The sequence below is a fragment of the Sinohyriopsis cumingii genome, unplaced genomic scaffold (genome assembly GCF_028554795.1).
Source record: "Sinohyriopsis cumingii isolate HCF-2022 unplaced genomic scaffold, ASM2855479v2 utg000837l, whole genome shotgun sequence".
NCBI lineage: Eukaryota > Metazoa > Mollusca > Bivalvia > Unionida > Unionidae > Sinohyriopsis > Sinohyriopsis cumingii.
The window spans coordinates 153,587-179,359 of NW_028315936.1; the positions used below are offsets into that span (position 1 = coordinate 153,587).

At 41.8% G+C, this 25,773-nt stretch overlaps 1 protein-coding gene across 1 annotated transcript in view; it reads left to right on the forward strand.

The window, feature by feature from the left end:
* Window positions 1-25,773, forward strand: part of LOC149773176 (complement C3-like) — a 519,398-nt gene that overhangs the window by 51,847 nt on the left and 441,778 nt on the right. The window contains exon 2 of the mRNA XM_089946681.1: window positions 25,046-25,206. Within this exon, the coding sequence (XP_089802807.1) occupies window positions 25,046-25,206 (161 nt within the window). The remainder of the gene's footprint in view (window positions 1-25,045; window positions 25,207-25,773) is intronic.

Here is a 25,773-nt window from a genome sequence, read left to right on the forward strand (position 1 = left end):
CTTGCTGTTGTTTTTTTCTTACCTCTTCTTCTTGCTGCTGTTGCTGTAGGAGAAAAGCTTGTTCCGCTTCCTTTTGTCGTTGTATAAATTTCTCCAATTCTTCTTTCTGTCTCTGTCTAAAATTCTCCACTTGCGGTAATGAAGAAGGTAACGAAGGTTCCGGAACAAATTCTTGCGAGGAGAGAAAATCCACAAAATCCCAATTCACCTCTTCTGAAAGTAAGTCCGGGTTCCCTTGGGCGGTCTCCCCTGTTTGGTGCACCCCAATGGATCGTTTTCTGAGTTTCCGTCATGTTGAATCACTGTCGCATAGATTGACTGCACACAAGCTCTAGCGAATCTATATAGACCACGTGACGTCACAGACTGCTCTCTTCAGATTGGATGCGAGCTGACTGAATTTTGTAACGCGTGCTCGGATTGGTGAATGAACTCAATCCGTTTCAATCCTTCCTCTACCTATAAATAAGCGCAGTTCACTGCATTGATTCACCTGTTCTCATCGCTTCAAGATGTGGACCACAGTTGAGTCATCCACCCTTGTGTCTTCCATGATGTTTAGGACGGACATGCTCATGCATGTCCGATCCAAGTGGACCGTTGTCCACAGGACAAACACCAGCCTGTGGATACGTAGGATCTACGTTGAAAGACAAGGATGCCTGAAAAGAGTGCTGATTTACGGACCAACAGTAAGACGCAGCCTAAGGACAAGAAGAAGACCAATGCGGTGCCCTTTATGTTAATGAATACATTAACATAAACCCAAAGGCCCTTTTCAGAGCCAGCCATATTTCTCGAAAAGAGAATGACTTTTCAATTGCCTACCCCTTTTTATTTTTTATTTAAAAAAAAAAAATCCCATGTTAATTTCCCTTGTCGCTAAACAGTCCCGCGATTTTTCTCCATGTTAATTTCCCTTGTCGCTCAACAGTCCCACAAATTTTCTCCATGTTAATTTTCCATTGTCGCCAGATTGTCCCGGGGGGTCTGTAATGCTAATTCCCATTGTCACTAGGGTATCCCCCTTCACTACTCACGTAGGCCGAGCCCGACATTCTAACCCACGTCGACGAAGATGAGATGTCAATGATCTCAAAAGGTGGGTTTCTTAGAAAACTCAGCCACCGTGAACCACTGTAAATAGATGTAAAACATTTAGTATAAGATGATGAATTCTTTATAATTGCGCAATTTATGTCTTAATTGTATCGTGTGTGTTTGTTTTTGTGTGTATCTGTGTGCTTTCGTAAGTCGTAGCTAATAACTTGATAGGTTGTTGTGTGCCGTATGACTTGTAATTAAATTAAAAAGCTTTTTTGTATTGATACAATCACCATACTCTTTGATCGTTGCGGAACCTGTGTCAGATTGTAGTACGATCTAATTGATTGACCCATATTAAAGAATAAATCACAGATAGCTCTTATTAGAGGGTAAATGTTTGTTTTGATCACCACTATGGCAGTCCAGCATTTACGTGTGTAACACATGTAATAATTAATAATAATAATAATAAAATGTTCACCCATTTTTATAATGTAAAGCATTGTCATTTTCACTTATTGTTTACAATGTTGACCTGTTATTACAACGTACAAACATTGTGTGCATATATAGATATATTAGACCATATATGTTTAATTTTTCTCAAGTCACTGTGCTAGAAAATGCTAGAAAATGTCCTGGTCTCTATCGTATGTGACTAGATAAAAATTAAGCATATATAGTCCAAACAAAACGTGCAAAACAGAGAATGTCATTTATCTGATACATGTAAGTTTTGTAGCATTCGGTATGTCGGATAAACTAAAAAGCTACACAAAAAGGATCAACCTTCATATATCTGATTGGATGACAAAGAAGCTGTACATAAGGCAGGTCGCAGAGCACTTTTCCTCCCCTGGTCACATCCCAGTGATGTAACACTTATTTCAATTACAACCCAACTGGAGTCCACAAACTAGGAAAGAAAAGGAATATTACTGGATACGCCGCCTTAGAACATTTAAACCAAGCGGTTTAAACCAAGAAGACTAGAAAAAGACATTCATACACAAATACAATTATCTTTTGCAGCCGACAAATTTTCTTTTAAATAATTCTCAAAATTTGCTTAAATAACCTATGACTACTATAACAACGAAATATCCGGGATATAATTTGCACTTACATAAATTTACATACAATAACAGATGTCGTTATTGCTCATCAATTTTTAGGTCAATACAAATATTTCCCAGTATCAGCAACAAGCTGAAATAAACTAGATGACACATAATATATTTAAAAGGTTCAATTCCTGTAAAAACAGTAATGCAAAGTTTCGCAAACATAACTTTTATCTGTTTTATTTGTTTGTCTTGTCTATGTTTTGTATTTGTCTTTGAAAAGGACTCATTAAAGAGTCGAAAGCGCGCAGACCATCCAGATACTAGTTACGCATTTTTTATTGTCAGTTTATTGCATTTATCTTAATCAATCCCTGACACACGTGATCCCTTGCTGGATCCAGTGCACCTGAACAGAGTGTTATTAGCACACACAAAGATACGCCATGGAGTTACACAAGCCTGATTTGTTGTTTATAATTTGTATCTATTAATTAATGCATTTTTGGGTTCTGTATGGATACAATCTCAACCTTTGATTGCAAAGTTAATCAGCAGATAGCATTGTAAAGACATTCTACGATGTTGACATGTTATTACACAATCATTGTGTGCATATATATATAAAACTTTTGCTCGAAAATAACTTTTTTCAATTTGGTAATACAAACTATCTCCAAAAAATGGGAACAGCAATGGGTAGTCCTATGGCACCTGCTTATGCATCTTTATTTATGGGAAAATTAGAAAATGATTTTCTAAATAAATGCCTCTTAAAACCGGATGTATGGTTAAGGTTTTTAGACGATATTTTTATGATTTGGAGTTATTCATTAGAAGACCTTTATTACTTTATAGACAGTTTAAACAAATTACATCCAACAATAAAATTTACATTCAATGTCTCTAAAACTAAAGTTTCATTCTTGGACGTTGATGTCATGAAAAATGAAAATAATGAAATTACTACCATGGTTCATGTTAAAAACACGAATATTCATCAATATGTTGAATATTCTTCATGCCATCCTAAATCATGTAAAAATGGGATACCATATAGTCAAGCAAAAAGATACAGAAGCATTATTTCGGATGATGCTGTTTTTAAATCATCTTTGACAGAGCTAGGTCAGCATTTTTTAAATAGAAATTACCCTATTGACATCATTAATACTGCTTTCCAAAAGGTATCTTCTCTTACACAGCTTGAATCTTTACAATATAAAATCAAAAATAGAAATGAAGATATCATTCATTTTGTTATTGAATATAATCCAAGTTTGCCTAATATAGGTAAGATTATCAATAAATATTGGGATTTATTAAACTTATCATGTAAACCAGGTGTTAAATCGCTACACGAAAGCAAACCCACACTTGCTTATAAAAGGACTAAAAATCTGAAAAATTTCCTAACTAATTCCAAATTAGAAAAACCATCATATAAAATAGGATCATCAACTAAATGTAATAGACCTAGATGTTCACACTGTTCATTTATTAATGAAAATACTTCTTTCAATAGTAATAATACGAAAGAAATTTTTAATATGCGTTGTGACATTAATTGTGCAACATCAAATGTTATTTATTTGATAACGTGCAAAAAATGTGGCATCCAATATGTTGGACAAACCAGTCAACACATATCTAAACGTATGAACCAACATAGATCAGATATAAAAAATTATATCGATCAATCATTTTCATCTCATGTTGCCGCACATTTTAACAAAAATTCCCATACATTGCAAGATTTCTCCTTCCAACCTATTGTTAAAGCTGATTCTGAAATGGAACGTCTACTAAAGGAAACCTATTGGATTCACCGTCTTAATACGGTATATCCAAAAGGTCTAAATTCAAAAACACTATATGACATTTAGTAATTTTTTATTAATTTTTAATTTTTTTTCTGAATTATGTCCCCTGTTTACAATTAGATATGAATATTTCATATTATTTTACTTTGCAGAAAATCTTAATTGGTAAAAGTATAATCTAATAACATAAAAATAAGTTTACTAACTCTTTAAAAATGAAATTGAATTTGTAATTAATTATCAATATAACTTGATTAATTATTTATAAAATACTTGATAGTAACCGTAATGCACACCATATTTTTATTATATTTGTATTAAATAAATTGAGTTCTGATAACCACTTTGACAGCTATAAATTATACGAGTATATATGTTGATTACATTTATCTTTGTAATTTTTTTTTTTTTTTTTGTAATTTATTTTCTTTTCTTCTAATAAGCGTGTATTATACATGTAGTAAAGTGGGGCACCCTAGCGACAATGGGAATTAGCATTACAGAGACCCCTGGGTCACTCTAGCGACAATGGAAATTTAACATGGAGAAAAATCGTGGGTCACTCTGGCGACAAGGGAAATTTAACATGGGGAATAGACTTTGGGCTTGTCTAGCGACAAGGGAAATTTAACATGGGATTTTTTGTTTGCTTTTTTTTTTTTTTTTAAAAAAAATTTTAAAAAAAATTTTAAAAAGGGTAGGCAATGGAAAGGCTATCTCTTTTCGAGATATATGGCTGGCCCTGAAAAGGGCCTTTGGGTTTTTCTTCTTCTTCTTTTAACTTCTTAACTTCTTCCACCATCCTCTTATTTTGTCCATCATTCCTTTCTTCTTTTTCTTTTCTGTTTCCGGCAGCCAGTCCGGGTGGCCCATAGCCCGGAACTTCTCTTGGATTTTCATCCAGTTTGTGTTCAGTTTTTCGAATTCATCCTTTTTTTTTTCTATTTTCTTCTTCTTTTCCTTCCTTTGACCACTTTTCTTTGATCTTCTTGACCTCTTCGGTCAGCACATTCCTCATTAGTTCTTCAGCTTTCTTAAGTTTTTCTAACCCCCACTTCGCGAAACACCAATCTGTCCATTCTACAATGTCTTCTAGAAAGCACCTTGCACTCGTCACATGATCTATCGCTTCTTTTAACTTACCCACTTTGACATACGGTGGGTTAATTAAACCTCTGATTCTCTTCTCCTCATCCTCTATCATTTCTTTTACAATATTTACGGATAAGTGGAGGCTGGTTACTTGTCTTGAGACGAAGTCTTTTGTCACTGCATACCTCCATTCCTGTTCAACCCTTTCTACTACACTCAATCCATCTACCATCCAATACCAACTTCCCATAAGATCGTTGTATAAAGCTGAAGCTGCTGGCATCTTCTTGTTTGCTTATTCCGTAGAATGGGTTCCAATGGCCAACACTGTTAGTTTTATACTGAAAGCGCGTACGTGAAGGAAAACATCCCCCTAAAACATAAAATTGATCTTACCTAGATCATGACCCAACAACGCGCGGACGTGAAGGAAAACATCCCCTACTTTCTCATTTCATATAATATAACCCTAACTATACTCTCTACATACGCTAAGAATCAATAAAGAAACCCATAATCTACTATTCTCACAAACATACCTTTACTCTTACAAACACACAAACACACAAACACATACTCTCACATTTTTTATAAAAGAGTTAGTGTTTATATACACACTACTCTACCTACACACATTGGCAAATCGATGGTTATTTCTTTTCTAGAGTATTGGGTAGCCCTGAAAAGGGCTGTTTTGTTTGGAACTTCATGGACACCTGGTTAATGGTGGCACCTTCCAGGCCTGGCGCCACATACACATCTTATCCCCCAATTACTTTTTACCTTTTGGGGGGAGAGAGCAGAGGCAGGATATGTCGCTTCAGAATCCCAATTTTCGCTCTCTGGGATTCTGAAATTTTTTCTTCTCTCCTTTTCCTCCTCCTCTTCTTTGTATCTTCTCTCCTCCTCTTTGTATCTTCTTTCCTCTTCTTCTTTATATCTTCTCTCCTCCTCTTCTTTGTTTCTTCTTTCCTCCTCTCTTATCCTTCCCTCCTCGACAATGGCTTCCGCGGCCAGTTCATTTAATATGCGCCTGGCATATTCCAGATGCACATGAAGTTCCAACAGTTTCTCCAGTCTCGTGTTCATTTTTGGTGTTGATCAATCAACAAGGGTAGCTGGACTGCCGAACGAGTTTCAATTTATAGTGAAAGCGCGGACGTGAAGGAAAACATCCCCCTAATAACATAAAATTGATCTTACCTAGATCATGACCAAAAACAACAACAACGCGAGGACCTAAAAGAAACACTCACTCACTTTTTATGCTCCCCATCACTATTTTAAAATTTTTTCATAAATCACTTCAATAGACTATCCACATACGCAAAGCAATCCAATCTAACCCCAAATATACACCTCAGACACCAAAAAAGACATCATTTTAATCTACTATCCACACCAACTTACGTGAGCTCTTACAAACACACAAACACACAAACACATACTCTCACATTTTTTATAAAAGAGTTAGTGTTTATATACACACTACTCTACCTACACACATTGGCAAATCGATGGTTATTTCTTTTCTAGAGTATTGGGTAGCCCTGAAAAGGGCTGTTTTTTTGTTTTGCTATGGCATTCTCTTTTTAGTTTCTAAGAATGCGATGTCCTCTGAGGATAGACTTTCTGGCGATAGGTCTGCTTCTTCGGAAAGAGAAGAAGAACTCTTTGGTGTCGATACGACAATCGACAAAGCCTCTGTCAGGTTCAGGTTGCTGCTGCTGCTGCTGCTGTTGCTGTTGTTGCTGTTGTTGCTGCTGTTTCTGAAGTCTGTACTTCTCTGTCCATTCTTCTTTTTCCCTGTTCATTTCTTCTCTGAAGAGCTCTTCTATCAGGTCTTCAGTGATTTTTAACATTCTCACATTCTCTATTTCTTCTGGCTTCGGTATCAGACTGTGTCTGACCCTATGCAAATTCACGTAGGCTTCGTTGAGCTTAGCTAGTTTGGAGCACATCTTCGTAGGAGGATGAGTCGACAATGGATGGTTAGACTGGAAACAACCCCGGTTCTTAAAGTCAAAGCGCGGACGTGAAGGAAAACATCCCCCACACGGTTTTCGAGTCGCAACGTTCAGTGAGTGTCATGAGAGGGATAGTAAGAAATGAAAGAGCATCAATCCAACATTCTTATAGCTAAACAAAAGACAAAGGCATTTTTTCAAAACACATCATTTTTTATTCAAAAATCACTTAACACTAACCAACAACAACTCTAACATTTTTTAACAATAATCCAACACTATAACATCAAACAATTTTTTTCAAATCACAAACATTTTTTTTCTCAATAGACAATCTACTTTGAACAGGGCTGACAACGTTGTGAATGAAATTGTGATTTCCACTGTTGGAAATCATTAGGCCATTGATGGACACTACGTTTCCTAGCTTGAGACAAAAGATAAGCATAATGGTCACAAAACCATCGATCTACTTTCACATCGTTTCTAGCAGAAGAACGAGGATCGAAATGAGTCACTAAATGTTCTAAGGAATAGCCGAGGCTGCGATGATGCAGAAAATACACACAGTACTGTCCACACACCAAGGAATCTGTGCCTTGTAATTTCACGTTATTGAATCGGGTGGTTTGAGCATTTCTTCTCATAAAGTCGATGATATCGTCTTCCAAAGGGGGCAATCCGTACGAATCGAAATATTCCACACATCCTTCTTGAGGAAAGTAGACGGCTACCCAGTGGGTTCCTGGGAGATGACTGTCGTCCGTGTTGATCACGTAAGCTTGATGGTCTTTAGGTTTGCGATGAGGGAGTTCATCTTTAGCACAGACGACAGGATTCCAAGAAGCCGTATACGAACTGTGGTTCAAAAGGTAATAAAGTTCCCAGGTATCCATTGATTTGTGTTTTTTTCTTCTTCACAGGTAATAATACGTCGTCAATTCGATCCTGACTTTTTGCTTGAAAATGTCTGACGAATAAACGGTTATTCGTTCTGTTTCCTCACTCTGATTCAGGAGAGTTTCGATACGATGGATCTCTTGAGTGGTTAATGGTGGACAAGAATGTTCACGCAAGTCTTTATACCACTGGTGCAACACGTCTTTGTTCGAGATGAGACTCCAAGCTTCGTCCAGATACTCGTCCAATTTTTCTTCTTGACTCAACATCAGGCATTTATCGTGTTGAATTTGACTGGGATGATCGTTTTGACATCCATAGCAATTTTTCTTAATCAGTTCTGTTATTTTGTCGACCAAGTGTTTGGCAAAACAGGAGACTAAATGGGCTTCTTGTTCTGGCCATCTCGACTTCATCATGATATCTTCTTCTCCTTCCACGGTCTCCTTACATTCCATCTCCAAAGTTTCTTCACTAGGTAAAGAGGGATAACAGTCTTCCATGGCTTTCTAATAATCTAGAATGACTTCTCTCAAACTGTTGATTTCTATGGTATTATCGAATTCTGCATACAGGATGACGTTCACTGTTGCTGGCAGAGGATTTGCAAACTGAAGTTCCACACGAATCTGGCCAGATTTTATAGGGTGGAAATGTCCCTCGTCGCTGCCTTGGTCTGGAGTGAAATCGAAAGCCCACAAAGCATAGCCTCCGTCATATTCGTTGTAATCAATGCCGTGACTGGTGTTGGTTCCTAACTGGCCGGTGGCTTCGTACAGGGACAAGTACGATCTCAAGTAATTGTTGTTGGCAAAATCAGGTTCGAAAGGTCGGGTACACAAGGTCTTGCCATCACGACTGACTTCGATTTTCTTCACGTTGAAGTGTTGAAAGTTGAAAGGATTTTCTTTGATGGCTCCGTTGAAGGCTGAATTCAGGACCATACCAAGGATTAAACGCTTGGCTAGCTGTCCTTGAAACAGATGATCTTCGATCATGGAATGCTGTCCAGCAGGAATGGTGAACGTTTTCACTTCCACGTCGTCGTATGGGATACTTGGCGGTCGTTCTGCTCAACGTTTGACTGATGTCGTTACCCACTTTGGGTAACACTTCTACGCGTCGTACGTAGAGTTTGGCTTCTTGGATTATGCTTTTAGGAGCCTTAGCAAGATCAGCAGCCTGCAAATGGAAAGTGGCACTGCTGTGATTCAGTCTCAAGCGAACATTGACCCCGTTCAGCAAATATTTCTCTTGCAACCACATGTCCAAATGCAAACGATCCATCAGTTCTAAACTTTTCTTGTTTAAGATTTTATTTTCTCTTGCCTCAAAGCCTTCATTGCTTGGATCTATTTCGTCGAACTTCCCCGCTGTGTCATCTACCCACAACACACAGGCATTGAGATGACTTGTCTTGGCATCTATTCCGTACGTCAAGAGATTTTCCAGGTAGGCACGGTAAGGGTAAGTATCCATGCTGCTGCTGACCAGTTTGTTATTCAAGTACAAATCCACTGAGCTGAACAAGGAATGCATGAAATTGTTGACGGGAGCTATATTATCATCGTCTTCTACTCCTTTATCATCTTTTTTTAGAACTTGGACTTTCAAGTACAAGTAACTGCTATTCAGATCGATGTAATCTTCGGGCTGTCCTTTGATTTCAAACTCGATGGGAGCGGAATCGGTCAATGAGGAGACGGGATGAAATTCCACCCATTGGGATTCTTGCATGGTCATCATGGTGGGGGGCATGGCAAACAGATCCAGTTCCGTCTTGGAACAAGCGCAAGACTCTGGGTGCATCATTTTGTTCTGTGTTTCAATAATCGAAAACGTCTAAGTCTCGAACGGTTCTTCTTTTCTTGGCCTTTCTCGCTTGAAGTCTGGTGAAAGGGTGTTTTCTTCTTCGTCGTCTCTTTCTGCCTTGTCCTTGCTGAATGCCTGACTCGGTAGCGTGCAGGGCATTTATAGGTGTGTCTCGTCGGCCTAAAATGTCTTTGCCCGTTTGCAGCAAGACATTTTTGCCTGCCCTCATGAAGGCTTCTTTAGGGTTTTGTTTGTCGATGATGACATTTTGGAGAAATTCTTTGCCTTGTGTCAGTGCCGCATCTTTCAAGGCGTGCAATCCGCGTGTCACCATCGGTTTCAACACCGGGGCCACCGAACGAAAGGCCGATTTTAACATGTCTCCTAAACCGTGTCCTCGCTGTCGAGCCACCCCTTGGTACACTGGATACATGACTTACTTACGAATCGTGAGAGAACCGTTTTCGAAAATGGAGTTTCACCGTGACTTTTCCTTTGGTGAATGGAATATTTTGTCCCAAATCTCCTTTTATAGTAATGTTGACCGTGTCCAAATATGAGTTGCTGACCGGCAAATAGTGAGGATGGACAAATTCGCGGTGGACGTGATAAGTGTTTCCACCTTCCTCGTCAGCGTTTGTGGCAGAATCCACTTTGAAAGGAATGACACGCAGTAACGGCACGGAGGTGTGTCCCACCACGTTGTATTCCACCACATCGGAGTACACGAAGATCAAATTCAGTCCCTGGTTCAGTTCTACAGGGAAACGTTAATACCTTGCAAAAGAGTCGTTGTCATGAATGACTGGTAATTCGGGGCTTTTTTTTGTTCTCCTATCTTCCTCAGCTCCGTGTCACCGCCCAATATGTCAAACAATTCAGGACAAAATAAGAAAGACATGAATTTTTTGGACCCCTCAGAAAATTTCATCAGAAAGCGACGAGCTATTTTGTGGTATTCCAGGGTGACACTTTTTTGGACATTCCCCAAAGCTTTATGGAACACGCCATTAAACTTGGAGGCTATGGCGCTGACCAAATGATGACCACTGAAATAATAGCCTGGGGGAATCAACAAGTTGTAGGTGGTCGTTTTAGTTTTCTCATCATAGGTTTTATTGGTATATGTGCCAATCTTATCCAACTCCTCTTGCAATTGTTTGTCATGAACTTCCACCTTAAACCAATTTTGCTGAGCAATGACATTGTGGACTTGGGTTGGGTGAATTATTTCTACTAAAGCCACTTCCCAATGGGCTTCGTGATCTAAGGGGATGGCTTGAGGTAATTTGGCTGTGTAACAGCACAACGTGTTGTGGGGAAACACCTCCATGGAACTGTCACTGGGTAAGGTTAAGTAAAATTGGTTTTGGTGACTCATAATTCCAGAGTTCTGTGGCTGTCCGAGGGGATATTACTGGATGTCAGAGGCGTGTCTCCGCCCAAAATGGGGTTCTGGTTGTGGTTGTTGGAGTGGTGACTGGCACTGGCACTGGACACAACGTTCCCGTTCGAGGAGAATTTCAGGGAGGGATTGGGAAGCAGGTAACCGATGCAACTGCTCAATAAAATGGTCCACAATTGTTTGTCTCCTTGTTGCAAATTCAAATTGGCGATGGCTGCCCCGATGACACAATACACCACGAAGATTTGGCAGAAAAAGACGATTTGCGTTTTAGGCACACGTTCTCCACACCACACCCACAAGGGTTGTTTTTGTAAATCTTGCACAGAAGAACTAGGGGAAGAAGGAGTGGTCGACGTAGCTGCGTCTGCTGCTGTGTGAAAGGGCATGATGGTCACTTCTTCTTTTTATAGTCGATGACTTGCGAAGCGTCGATCCAAGAATCGAAACCGGGTGGATATCCTTTCCAACGTACTTTGACTTCTTTGACACGTCGTTTGCCCACTTTACGGGTTCTGCGTTCGAGAATGCTTTCGATGTCGTACACGTCGTCTTCTTTTTTGGTGACACGTTGTAACTCGGGCAAATAAAACGTTCCTTTGAGTACTTCTCCGTTCATGTCTTCCAATTTATAAACGGCAGGATGACGGCCATGTACTCGTCCAGTGACGCGAAACAGTTCGGTCGTCCAATTAGGTAAGTAACCTTTGTCGAAAGTGCGTTTGGTTTTGCCAATGCGCACCCAATCTCCTACGGCCAACTCTCCACTTTTCTTGGGGACAGCCCTCGTCGGGGACGTACCAAACAGACGCTCGAACACCAGCACTTCGTTGTCGGGAGTCACGTCTTGCGGGGCACGTCCGATGCTTCGATGGTAAGATTGGTTGTACGCTTGCACCAGGTGCGATAAGATGTCGATGTACTTCAGAGTGTGGTGATGCGTAAAATATTTCCACATGCGTTCTTTCAAAGTGCGTTGAAAACGTTCCACGATGCTGGCTTTGGTTTCGGGATTCTCGGTGGTAAAAAAATGAATGTCACGTTTCTTTAATTCTTTTTGGAAAGCTTGGTTCAGAAATTCGGTGCCTTTGTCCGTTTGCCATCGAAGAGGGTGACGACCGCTTTGTTTCAACACCCGTTGCAGGGCTCGCACTAACTCGCTGCTCGATTTGAAAGTCAAAGGCACGACCCAGGCAAATTTGGAAAAGACGTCGATGACACAAAACAAATATTTGTAGCCACGATTGTAGCTGGCCAAATGAGAGACATCGGCTAAATCGGCTTGCCGTTGATGATCGATGCCTTCGACTCGGGTGCGACTTCTGGCAAACTTGCGTCGAATGGGTTTGTGTAAAGTGTAGGTAGCTTGTTCTTGTAACCATCGTTGCACTTGAGGTAAACGGAGACTTTTCAGTCGCGTTTTGGCAGCACGATACAATTTTTGAACTCCTGCGTAACCTGCAGGATGCGAGGGATCGTAGTAAATGCTAGCTAAGACTTTTTCCATTTTTTGTGTTGATTGGTGTCTTAATAAGGCACCCACTCTTGGAAGAGGCTACACTTTTTCTCTTGGGGTATTTTCTTGGATTGCAATGCTTTGCGTGTGCGGCCAGCAATAGGTGTTGAAGAGGAGGAGGAGGAGGATGTCTGAGCGGGGGATATCGGTTCTTGTTTCACTTCTGTCTTCACTTCTGTCTTCACTTTCTTTTTCTCATGTGAGGAAGAAGGGGTGGCCATCATCTTTTTAATCCATCCAATTCTGGAGGTAGGTGGTGTTGTTAACTTGCGTACTTTTTCTGGTGAAGTTTGAAACCCTTCTTCTTCTTCTTCTTTTCCTTTTTCTGTCTTGGTCACTGGTACTGGTGGTACTGGTACTGGTGATGGTGCTGGACTTTTCATCAAGGTCTTAAAATCTTTTAGAGTGGGTAAAGCTGTTTCGTCTAAAGCTTTCTGGTGAAAGAGTTGCAGTCTTTGCAAGAGTTGACCGTACTTTTGCGATTTTTCTGTTTCGGACAAATCTTGGCGATCCATCAAGGATTGCAATTCGTGTTGTAACTGGGACATCTCGCTCAAATTGGGATTGGGAGGTAAATGCGGGGTGCGTTGTTCTTGCCACCGATGGTATTCCATCCATCGTTTGTAAGGCACTAAAGCTAGTTTCCGTCCTTCCATGGGGTTGTCAGGGGTCGATTCTGAGATCTTGGGACTTCCGAGGGCCTTTTTATCTTGCTCCCACCAGTCCTCCCAACATGGTTCCCAAGACTCCTTTCAGTATGGGGCCTAACAAGAGAGGTAAAATACCTCCACGTTGGACTAACATCTTCTTTTTTTGACGAATGGGTATTTTCTTTTGAACCATTTTCCGAAGAACGTGACGATGTTTGCCTAAGCATTGTTTCTGGTGTTTGGACAAAGGGATCGTGCCTTTCAAAACGTTCAAACAACATTCGCACACGGTATCGATGACCTCTTTGGAGGCCGTTTGAAAGAGTTTTTTTCGTAGAGGTGGAGAAGCTTTGGACAGGACAGATAACAGGTCCCCATGTTTGGCTAAACGTGGTGGCAGTCCTTTCCTTTTCTTTCCTTGGGGTTTTCTGGAGGGTGACATCTTTGAGTCTTTAGGAGCACCAAAAAACACTGATACCCTACTCGGTCACAGGCCTTTTTTATACTGGAACGCGTCGCCATTGATTGTCTTTACGGCGTATCAGTTTGAGGACAGGCATGACACGTCGTGCAGGGGTACGTAACGGACTAAATCGAGCCAGTTCTTGCTTGGACAAATCCAGTAAACTTTGTAACATGCCCGATCTTTCATGGACTTTGATTTTGGGAGAAGGTACTTTGTGAGCAGCAGCCACTGCCGCTAAATGGGAGGGTCCTGCCACTGGGGAAGTTCTTTTGGGGGTCATCAACGGAGAAGTTCTTGGTGTGATCAACGTCTCCAAGTACTCTTCAGTTCCTGGTGACATCAACGGAGAAGTGGATAAACGTGAGGCTGCCGGAGACACAGTCACCGTTGTGGCAGGTCGTGGTTTGCGAGTGTAAGGTTGCGTCCTGGCCGAAGTGCCTCTCTTGCGACTAGTTTTCTTCTGTGGACTTTTCTTTTTCTGGGGACTTTTTCTCTGTTTCTTTTTCTGGGGGCTTCTTTTCTTTTTCCGGGGTGGTGTCTGGTAAGAGGAGGGTCCTGCCACTGGAGAAGTTATTCTTCTTGGGGACATGGTCTTTTTCTTTTTCTTCTTGGGGCTTCGTTGGACTTTTGTCTTGGGGTTAACTTTGGGGGCATTAGGATCCCATCTTAAGAGTGAGCGAATGATGACCCCTCCTAGAGTACCGCTCCCTCCAGGTTTCAAAATGATTTGTTTTTTGGTTTGAGTGTCGATGCGGGGATCGGCCAGTTGGACCAAAGCGACTTTGTTTCGATCGAAAAAGCGTTGGGTTTGATGAGGAATCTGAATGATTCCTTGGAGTATTTGACGTGCCGTCACCGTGAACCATCGTAAGACTTCTTTGAGACTAGCTTCTAAGACACGAGCTCGTGTTTGTGGATCTTTTTCTCGACTGATGCCATACAAGGCACGAATCAATTTGACGGGAAGATGCGACTGAAGGGACGTCATGTTCACACTGTGTGAGACAGACGAAAAAGGGTCTGAGGTTTTTATAGATTTTTTTCATGGGGAGTGAAATGAAGTCGAGGACGGAGACGTGTACAGGACAGGCCCTCCGTCTTGGCACCAGTGGTGAAAAAAGTGGGTACGAAATCGCAAATCCTCGGGGGTCGTAGGTTTCAAATCGACGAGTAAATAGGCGTGTGGCGTTTGAGTGGCATCGTCGTACGCCTGAGTCAGCCAAGGCGTTCCTAACTGTTTGGCTAAGACTTGCACTTGCGATTTATCTCGAGGGCTTTTAAACAAGACCACGTAATGCGCATTGAGACTGATGGTGCGATGGGCTTTACTTTGTTGAAACAAATTTTGGGTGATGTAAACGACACTGGCATTACGGTGATGCCCTTTGCGCGTGAACCACAGTTTAATTTCTTCTTCGTCTTCTCCTAACATGTCGTCGAAAATGACCAAATGGGTTAGACGGGAGTCAGAGACGATGCCATCGTCTTCTTTAGGAATGCCTTCCACAAACATGATGGAATCGCCTTGACTTTCTTGCAAGAGGCTGTACGCCGATTGCCACTCTTTGTAACACCACACGATCCGTTGAGGGGGTCGATCGATCAAATAATGTTTATGTTCGATCAAACGTTTGACGAATTCGGTTTTGCCTGAACCGCTAGGTCCAGCAATGAGCATGTTAAAGGGATGGCGAAGATACAAAGCCTCCCAACTGGCACGATCTAAGTGTTCGTCGATGACTTTGACAGTAGAGGAAGAGGGAGCAGAGACAGCAGAGGTAGCCATGGTGTGAGAAATGTCACTTGTGACACGAAAACAAACAAGACAAGAGTTTATATACTTTTTCAGAACACGTTTATTGAATGTTTTTTTATCAAACATGAATATGAAAGACAAAAATACATAAAAGCCAAAGGCTTAAGTACAAGAATAAGAGGCACATGATAACGATGAACGTGGAATAAACACAAGTGTCTGTACAACATGTTTTGGGTAATGTTCTAACCAGTTCTATAGTAGGGGGTAAGGTCACACAAGTGTCCTCCCGAAAGGGTCTTTCAGGTCTGTCCACGACAGTCCTGTCCTGAGTGACGGGTTCTTCTGGCACCGTCACTAACACGGGTTGAAAAGTAACTTTTTTCCTTGAACAACTCTCGTGCATACTGGGCCACTTCTTGGGTCCAAGCCTCAAAACCCCATTCTTTCCAGGCACGGACATCTGTCCAATGGGGATGTAAGTCACAAGCTACACACACATCGTCATACACGTCTTGGGTAGCTAAAAGTTGACGAATCTTTTTTTCCTGTTGAGGTCGAGAAGTATCCAGATGAAAACGCAAGGCTTTGAGCAAAAGAAGTTTTTCGTGACCATTTAAGGCCATGGAGGTGGTAAGTACTGATCGTAAAGAGTCCACAAAGAATCGGCTGGTAAACGAAATCCCAGAAAACAAGTCACTAAGACACACACCACTTGTCGTCCCAAATTGAACGGATACAGTTCTTGTAATAATTGATGGTAATGATCCACGGTTTGAATATGGTCATTGAGTTCCTTCCACGGAATCTGTTGGATGACATGTGACATAAACCGTGGCATGGCAGCCTGTTTTTATATTCTCTTTTTTTCGGATGCAATAGACGTACTTTCTAGCCAGAGATCTTCGTTCTCCAGTAGGGAATCTAAATCTTGCATACTGTAACCGAAACGTCAGAGTTCGTTTAGGTGTTTCCTCTTCCTCTAAGTAGATTCCACGTAACAAATGTTGGTAATCCTTTACCTTGTCTTCCTCAATGCGTTGCACTAGGTGAATCTCGAAGTAACCATAATCATGAACATGTCGATCATTAGCGACCTCAAAGTTTTGAACAATGTCTGACCATTGAAAGAATTTCTGACGAATCAGTTCTCTTATACCATTCAGGTACCAGTGGTTAAAGATCTGGTGGCGTATCGGATGCAATTGTTCTTTACGTTTGACTTGTATTTTGACCAGCTCTCGGTAAATGCATTCTCTCAATTCCACAGGCAATGCACGAATGTTCTCTAGCAAAGTATCCATGAATAGGTCATACTAAATCCTCTTTGGTCTGACACAAGAAATGTACTGTTTGCACAAACATGGTTTTAATTCATTGTCGAATCTAAATCGTTTCGCCACTAATCTACACGTTACAATTCGTTCAGAAGTTTCCTCTTTCACCAAGTTGACATTGCGTGAAAGATGTTGATAATTCGTTAACTCTTCCTCTGGAATTCGATGCAGTACGTTTACAATGTAGTAGATAGAATCGTCAATACCAAACCAATCCTTGTTATAACCAGGAGGTCGTTGATCAATGTCTGTCCAATGGAACAGTTTCAACTCAATCAGTCCTTGTATAGCATTCAGGTACCAGTGGTTCAAACACCGGTGACGTAACGGATGCAATTGTTCTTTACGTTTCACTTGTATTTTGACCAGCTCTCGGTAAATCCTTTCTCTCAACTCCACAGGCAAAGCACGAATGTTCTCTTGTAAAGTATTCATGAATAGGTCAGTCCGTACAATTCACAAAAGTAATCCACATAGTGAGTAATTTCTGACCACTGCCATTCAGGGTAACGTCCAAGAATGTCACTGAACTCTTTTGATGTAAACGGTCTAAAGCGATACAATAGGAGGAATGCACCCTTGACCCAAAGAAATCTAACACACTGGTTGACTTTTTTCACTTTCATCTTATGAATTTCTCGACACAAAAGTTCTACAGTGACCCATTGAGATTTCACTCTGGCAAACCCCTGCCAAACTTCTTTGTAAATCTTCTCTTGTAGTTCTTTAGGTAATGATTCAATATCGTTTTTGAAATGAAGTTTAAATACTGGTCTCGGTGATGTCCAACATTTGACTCCTAACCAATCTGGTTTCTTCTTCGTCAACGACATGGTAAGTTACTTCAATGTCTCGGTCCCACTAAGGGTAAGTAATGACAATTCGGTGACCATCGAGCATGTTCAACGTAGGCCGAATCTTGCGGTTCCCAGTGGTGAAGTGACACACCGCAACTGAAGCACTTGACTTTATCTCCTTCGCCCAAGTAGAAAAATCCGGCTCTGGCTAATTCTTCAGGGGTCGGTCCTCCCAGATACTTTGGCCATTTTCCTTTGAACGATTGAAGACGATTTTCAAAGTCGCAGTATTCCGACAAACGCACAGGAAACGAATATTCGTTTTTCACAGGTTCGTTTCGATGAGGGTTGGGTGACAGGAACAGGAGTTTCCTCAGGGCTGGATGACATCCGTAGGGGGGTAGACGTGAAGGTGAACATTCCCCTTTAAAACGAAACCCAGTAAAATGTCCAAGAGGACGAGCGGCATCGCTTTCGCATCCCACAGGTTTGACACGCACAGCATCACTTTCCATGATAGGGGTAGGGGCACTAAAGTTCCCATGATGCTTTACGGCATCGCTCAGGTCACAAGGTACAGCATCGTATCCATCGCAAGGCTCACAATCGCACTCGTCTGCAAACTCCGTTACGCAATTACAATGGTAACCACATGGACAATCGCAGTTTCCTTCCGGACATTTTCCGTCGCAATGCATGGGTCTTATCCATCCAGTATTAGTCACACTAGAGGAAGATACAACTTTTTTACAATCCCCAAACTGGAACGATGCCTCTTTCAAAGTATTCATCTTGTTCGCTCGGTCTTGGTAGTCACAATGAACTATCGATCTTCCCTAGGGTTCCTTTTTTATATACAGACCAATACCGACGTGACCGTACGGCAACGTAAAGTGATTGGGAAGTCGAACTCGTTTCTGGTATACAATTTGATAAACTTTTTCCAAGGGTCGACTGACGATGTGGTGAGTGGGTAAACGTACAATCTTGTTCGGTTGATAAGTGGTCACTTTAAAGTTTCCATCCTCTCCCGATTGCAAGGCTTCTTTCAATACCCCAAAGTTGACCACTCGACTGGTACGATGATTCAGAGTCAGTCCTTTCACTTTGCACGTTGTGTGCACTTCTCCTTGTTTGTCCCGGTATTCGTAGCCGTAATTTTTGGGACCGCCACTGACGAAACTTAGAATCTTGTCGTCGGGATGCTCGTCTGTCCAGGCTCCTAAACGGTCTCCTTCGATGTTAGGGTGATGTCGAATCGGGTGATGGATGTAAATGCAACTGTCCGTGTCAAAGTACAGGACGCGTTCTTCTAACAGTTCTAAAGCTTCGTACAATTTTAAGCGAGCATGAGCTGTCACGTAAGCCGCAATGATGACATTTCCAAAAGGGTCGTCTTGTACAAAGTCCAGATCTTCTTCGTAATTGACCAAGATCAAATCATCTCGAACGACGTCCACGTGTTTCATGTATTTAGTTTTGTCGTGAATCATCTGGAAGTAGCGGAAAGGTTCTGTCAAATATTCCGTCTTGGGTAAACACGGTCGTTGCGCCATTTTACCCCACAAGCAATTTAACATCACTTTGGCAAACGATCGCCTGCCTTCGTTTTTTTCGATGTGGTCTAAAGAGATGCCTTCTTGTTCATAGTATTTCTCTTTGAATTTTATTTGGTCTTCGGGAGTGTGACACCAGGAAGGATAGCCGCTGACTTCTTGCTTCAGTTTCAAAAAGGCATCCACGTAGTCGGCGAAAATGCCTTTCTGCGTGGGGTCACCCTTGTGGTATTGTTGTGTCTTGGGAAAGTGGCAAATTTCGTACACTTCTAACAGTTGGTATCCCATGTCCAGAGCTTTGAACAATTCTACGCTGACCCAGGTTCCCGTCAAGGCCCGTTCTTCCTGGGTGTGATGGCAAGGCTGGTCTTGGTTGCACGTTTCGGCACAAGGGAAACATCAGTTTGCCTTGACAATGGTGAGGTAAGACGGGATGGTATAGGTTCGTGGGAGGCAAAACTTTACACTTGATCAAGCCTTCGTATTGTCGAATTTTTTTCAGGTCGATGTGTTCCGTCAGCAATTGCGGGTGCCCTACGGGAAAGCGACAATATTTGCACACGTAGGGATACAGCGAACACACGTCCAAGTATTTGATTTCTTCTCCTTTCTCTTCGTCGGCTTGGTACAGCAAACAGGTGGCATTGGTCCTTCCTCCGTACAAACTATCCCTCGGGTTCAGCGGGTCCATGAACTGGTAACTTTCCACGAGGCGTTTAAACTCGGGATCGGTTTTCATACGGTGATCGTACTCGTGTTCCCACATTTCCACCACTTGGTATCCTTCCTGTTCTAACTTTAGGCGCCGCTGACAAGTGTCCTGGTACAAGTCTTCCATGGTCCGTTGTAAAAACTGATTTTTAGTGTCACGGTCAGGGTAACAGACGGGACATCCGTGAAATAAGCAGCCGTTAAACTCGTACACAATCTTGGGGTTTTCTAAGTCCCAGCCATCGACCGAATACGTTCCGATGGTCTTTTCACCCCCTCCGTTGCGGGCATGCTGAATCCATTTATCTTCCTTGTCGCACAAGTAATGTAACCAGCGTAGGGCTTTGACCGAGTATTGACGCTTGACATAGTGGGTCGTTTGAGGGCTGATGACAGCTACGGTGTTTTCAGGAATGAATCGTTGGCGGTACACTAAGGAACACGCTTTGGCAATGGTGCAAGCTTCTTTCAAAGGATCGACCCCTCCGTGTTCCATGAACAGTTCTCGAAATTTTCCACAGCAACGCCGTAAAATGTCCACGTCGGAACGACAATACTTTAGCATTTCTTCCTGAAAGTCGAAAGGGTCCGAGGCGTGAGCCTGGTACCAAGCGTAGAAAGCTTCTCGTTGTTCGGTACGCATGTTGTCGGGGTCGTAATAGTGAGCCTCAGGCAAATGGGGTAGAACGGCGTGTTGATTGGCTTCCGTATTGAAAAAGTGTGGAAAGTACCCTTTAGCTATTTCTGTCATTCCAAACGTTTTAGGCATTCGACTCAAAGGCATGGCCAAATAGCTCATCGAATCTTTAAACTGCACTTGTCCCACTTGCATGAAAATGATTTTGGCTCCGTTCAAAGCCACTTTAGGACGCTCGGTGCCTTGTTCCGTATAGTACCTCAAAAGAAACTGTCCATCGTATCCGGAGAAATTGTGAGCCATCACCGTGGCATGACGATGACAATCTCCGTAACGTTCGATGTCCTCTTGGCTCCACGTCTTGTCGACGGGGTCTAAGACCCATTGGGCAAAATCGGCTAACGTGTTTGGTCCCCGAAAGATATTTTCACGCCCTCCTGGAATCTTGCTGCAGTGAGGGCAATGACTGAAGATAGGTTCTTGAATGCACTTCTCGCACGCTCGATGAGCCACGCAGAAATTAGGAATGTGAATGCCAGTCTCTTGCATGCATTCGAAATCGAAAAAGATGAAATTGCTTTTCTTCTTGTGACCGTCCTCTTTCTCTGTTGGGGGTTGGTATTTTTGCACGTAGCATTGGTGTTCCAAGTCCACGATGTGGTGACAAATGTGACATTTTTTCTTTCCTCGACATACGTGTGCCTTGGCATTATTGGTAAGTATGCCTTGTCCACAGGTAGGGCACAATCTCAGGAGTTGACAAGCACATTTCTTCTGTGAATCTTGCGTCTTCAAATGTTGTTGGTAACAGGTAGGGCTGACAAACGTGCGCAGACAAGTTGAACAAGGCACTGGTTCTTCGCTCAGACAGGGTGGAGAGGCCAAACATCCTGGGCATTTCCATCCACAATGTTTGTGTTGCTCTCGATTATTATAACCATAGTCACATTTCTCACAATAATAAACATATCGCAGGAATCCAGTGATACTGGTAATGGTATCGAAATGTTCATCGTGATGATAAAGGTGAATGTATTTTCCGTCCTTAAAATGTTGGCCTCGAAACAACAGAGGCCCGCGCATTTCTTGAGGGTGCACTTTCAAGGTGTAGCGTGGAGCTAGGGCATCTTGCAATTTTTGCATCTCAGGAATGCCACAGGGTGTGTCTTTGGACAGGCCGGCTTGTTGCAACAGGAGTTCTGCTTCGTTTCGTTGTTTGGCTCGATCGGATCGTTGAATAGCTTTCCAGGTTCTTTTCCATTCTACCGTGTCGTTCTTGTTGGCATAGGTTCGTCCCACCACGATGGCTCGGGCTAAACACATCTGGTCTTGAGGGTTGTTAATTCGGACGAGACTTGTTTTGGTGTTGCGAAGGTCGTCCACCAATAACATCTTTTTGCGTCCTGTCCCTTGAGGACGAGAGACGTGGGCCATTTTCAGTGTGGCTTTACCATCGGTGATGTCAAACTGGTCATTAGATTGTTGTACGTGTTGAATCTTGTCCATGATTTTGGAAGGGGTTAGTTCTGCGGGTCTGCTAAACTCGATCCAAACAGGGGATTTCAAACCGTCGTGATCTATGGATAGTGTCAAGCGATCGTCTTCTTTGGGTTGACATTGTCGCTTGAGTGAGGTGAGCAAAGAATCCCACATCTCGGTGATGAACCCTTCTGCTTTCTCCAACGGTACGTCGGCCTTGAAATCTTTAAACTTCACCGTGTATTTGTAAGCCGTGGTTCTAAATTTTCTAGAGGAGCGCTTTTCCGTCTCTCGAATGGAATAGTACTTTTCAGGGTTGACTAAGGGTGGTGAACTTGGTTTAGAGGTTTCAAATTCTGGTTCACTCATGTCCTCTTCAAAATCACTGGCATGAATTTGTGCCAAGATTTCAGCTCTGGTACGAGGTGATAGATCACGTTTCTGCCTCTTGCTTTCTTCTTCTTTCTTCTCGAATGAATTAGATCGTTTCATCTTGAAAGAAAAAAGTCAAATGACTCAAGTTCAAACACCATGAGCTACTTTATAGTCATGGCAGACCAGCGTATATAAAAGGGTGTGTGTCTTGTCCTTTCACTATTCATTTCACTCTCAAGCCGAGCACAACGATGGAAGAGACTAACCAGATGGAGCGTTTCGTCAGAGCTTTGCGAGGGGTCATTAGAAAATTCTCTTCAGACCAGCCTACGGACTACTCTCCTTCCTTTCGAGATAAAAGTCAAGATACTTGCTATATCTGTCAGAAGAAAGGGCATTGGTCTTCAGAGTGTCCAGACCGTCAAAAAAGAACAAAAACAGGGACTAAAAAAGACAAAAGTCAAGATACCTGTTATTATTGTAAAGAAAAAGGACATCGGTCTCCAGATTGCCCAAAAGAGAAACAAGAGGAGTCAGAAGAAAAGAGGATTCTTCAGAAGAAGAGAGGGATTCTTCGGAAGAAGAGAGGAATTCTTCAGAGGAAGAAGAGGAAGAAAGAAGACAATTCTATTTACAAGAGGCAAAGAAACAGGAGAAGAAGAAAAGAAGAAGGGAAGATAATGAGGAAAAGACAGTGAAGAAATTTAAAAAACAGAGAGACTAAACAAGGAGAAAGAAGAAGTCAATGAACTTTTTATTAAAGTGTTGTGTTGTGAATTGTGAATTGGATTGTAAAAAATGGAGAAAAGAATAAATGAATGATATAAGGTAAGTGTCTTTGAGTTTTGATTTTAAAATAAGAACGTACACTCACGCACTCATACACAGACACGTACTATAAGGGTAAAATGGGTGGGGTTTTTTTGAGTTATTGGCAAATTGAAATTGTATTTCTTTTCGAGAAATGTGGGTGGCCCTGAAAAGGGCCTTTTTCTTCATGGTGAAGGGGTGAGTTTAAGCAATCAACTTTAACTGCCTTAAGCCTTTGCCACGGCCAAGGCCTACTTCTGGACTGCGTACTGTTGATGATGATGATAATGATTGGGTTGAAATCACTAAGGGTGGTACGGTAGGCTTAGTCACAGGGTTGACGTGTTTAGCTCGGGAAGGTCGTATTCTCTTCGGTCGTAATAAAGAAGTCTGATACATTTGTTTCAGACTTCTTAACTCCGCTAAAATGTCCAACAGTACCGTGACCGTTTGATTTTCACCCTCTTGTTTCTTTGCTGCTACTTCTTCTTGCTGTTGCTGCTGTTGTTTTTTTCTTACCTCTTCTTCTTGCTGTTGCTGTAGGAGAAAAGCTTGTTCCGCTTCCTTTTGTCGTTGTATAAATTTCTCCAATTCTTCTTTCTGTCTCTGTCTAAAATTCTCCACTTGCGGTAATAAAGAAGGTAACGAAGGTTCCGGAACAAATTCTTGCGAGGAGAGAAAATCCACAAAATCCCAATTCACCTCTTCTGAAAGTAAGTCCGGGTTCCCTTGGGCGGTCTCCCCTGCTGGTGCAGCCCAATGGATCGTTTTCTGAGTTTCCGTCATGTTGAATCACTGTCGCATAGATTGACTGCACACAAGCGCTAGCGAATCTATATAGGCCACGTGACGTCACAGACTGCTCTCTTCGGATTGGATGCGGGCTGACTGAATTTTGTAACGCGTGTTAGGATTGGTGAATGAACTCAATCCGTTTCAATCCTTTCTGTCCCTATAAATAAGCGCACTTCACTGCATTGATTCACCTGTTCTCGGAGCCTCAAGATGTGGACCGACGTTCAATCTTCAACCCTTGTGTCAACAATGATGTTCAGGACGGACATGCTCATGTATGTCCGGTCCAAGTGGACTGTTGTTGATAGGACAGATACTAGTCTATGGATGAGGAGAGTTTATATAGAAAGACAAGGATGTCTCAAGAGGGTACTTGTGTATGGACCGGCAGTTAGTAGGAGTTTAAGAAGAAGAAGATGTGACTGATGCCATCTATGTTAATATTAATATCAACATAAACCCAAAGGCCCTTTTCAGGGCCAGCCATATATCTCGAAAAGAGATAGCCTTTCCATTGCCTACCCTTTTTAAAATTTTTTTTAAAATTTTTTTTTTAAAAAAAAAAAAAAGCAAACAAAAAATCCCATGTTAAATTTCCCTTGTCGCTAGACAAGCCCAAAGTCTATTCCCATGTTAAATTTCCCTTGTCGCCAGAGTGACCCACGATTTTTCTCCATGTTAAATTTCCATTGTCGCTAGAGTGACCCAGGGGTCTCTGTAATGCTAATTCCCATTGTCCCTAGGGTGCCCCACTTTACTACTTATACATAATACTAATATTACTAAAACTGTTTATCTCTATTTGTTAATAAATCGTATATATATATATATATATATTCACTTGTTGCAGGCATGTGCAACCAAACGTCTGCGAATAAGTTTAATCCGATTATTTACATCATAGGTTGTGGTTTTGAAAATAACTTGTCCAAAATACGCCATGGAGGGAGTTACACACGCCTGATTTGTTGTTTATCATTTTGATATGTTATTACAATGTAAAGACATTGCTAAATTCACTTTTTCAGAACAAATCCTATTTCATTTCAGGGCAAATGAATATTACCTTGTAGCGGCCCCAAAGTATCTGAGATTTGGCGTGGTTGAAACATTGTCAGTGAGCTACCATGGAAATGGACAACTGTATATGAGGATTCTCCTTCGTAACTGGTTTAAAGAATTCTCAGATCGTTATGTTACCCTTCAACAAGGTGAATACATTATTATACTTCACTGTGTTACGGCATAGCAGGCCTGCCTTAAAAACATTGCATGTGTATAATCGTCAGTAAAAGAAACAAATTTGACCTTGATCTGCGGGGCATCGCGCAATTGCAAATCTACACTGCTTGTTATATCGTTTGCATGACACACACGAATACGTTACTAAATCTACCCCTTGAACTCTCTTTCAACTATTGGAGTTTGTTGTTAACGGTATTTTTGATGCCCATAACACACGAATACACGTTAGCTCTATCGAACATACTTCTTTGATAGTAGGTCAACATTAGCAGCAGAGGGGGCGAATCGGACATTTTGTCCAATCGTTATTTTGCTTAATTATTACTTTCTGCACTCAACGATCTAGTGTCGTCAGCGCCTGGTAAAAAAAAAACGACGACGTCGTTGTGGGATCGTCCAATCGTCATTTGGTTTAATTAACACCTTCTGCGCGTCGATCCCCAGCGTCGTCAGCGTCCGGTAAGCACATCGACGACCGCGTCGATGTCATCGCCCCCTCTGCTGCTATGATCTTACAAACAGAGTGATCACTA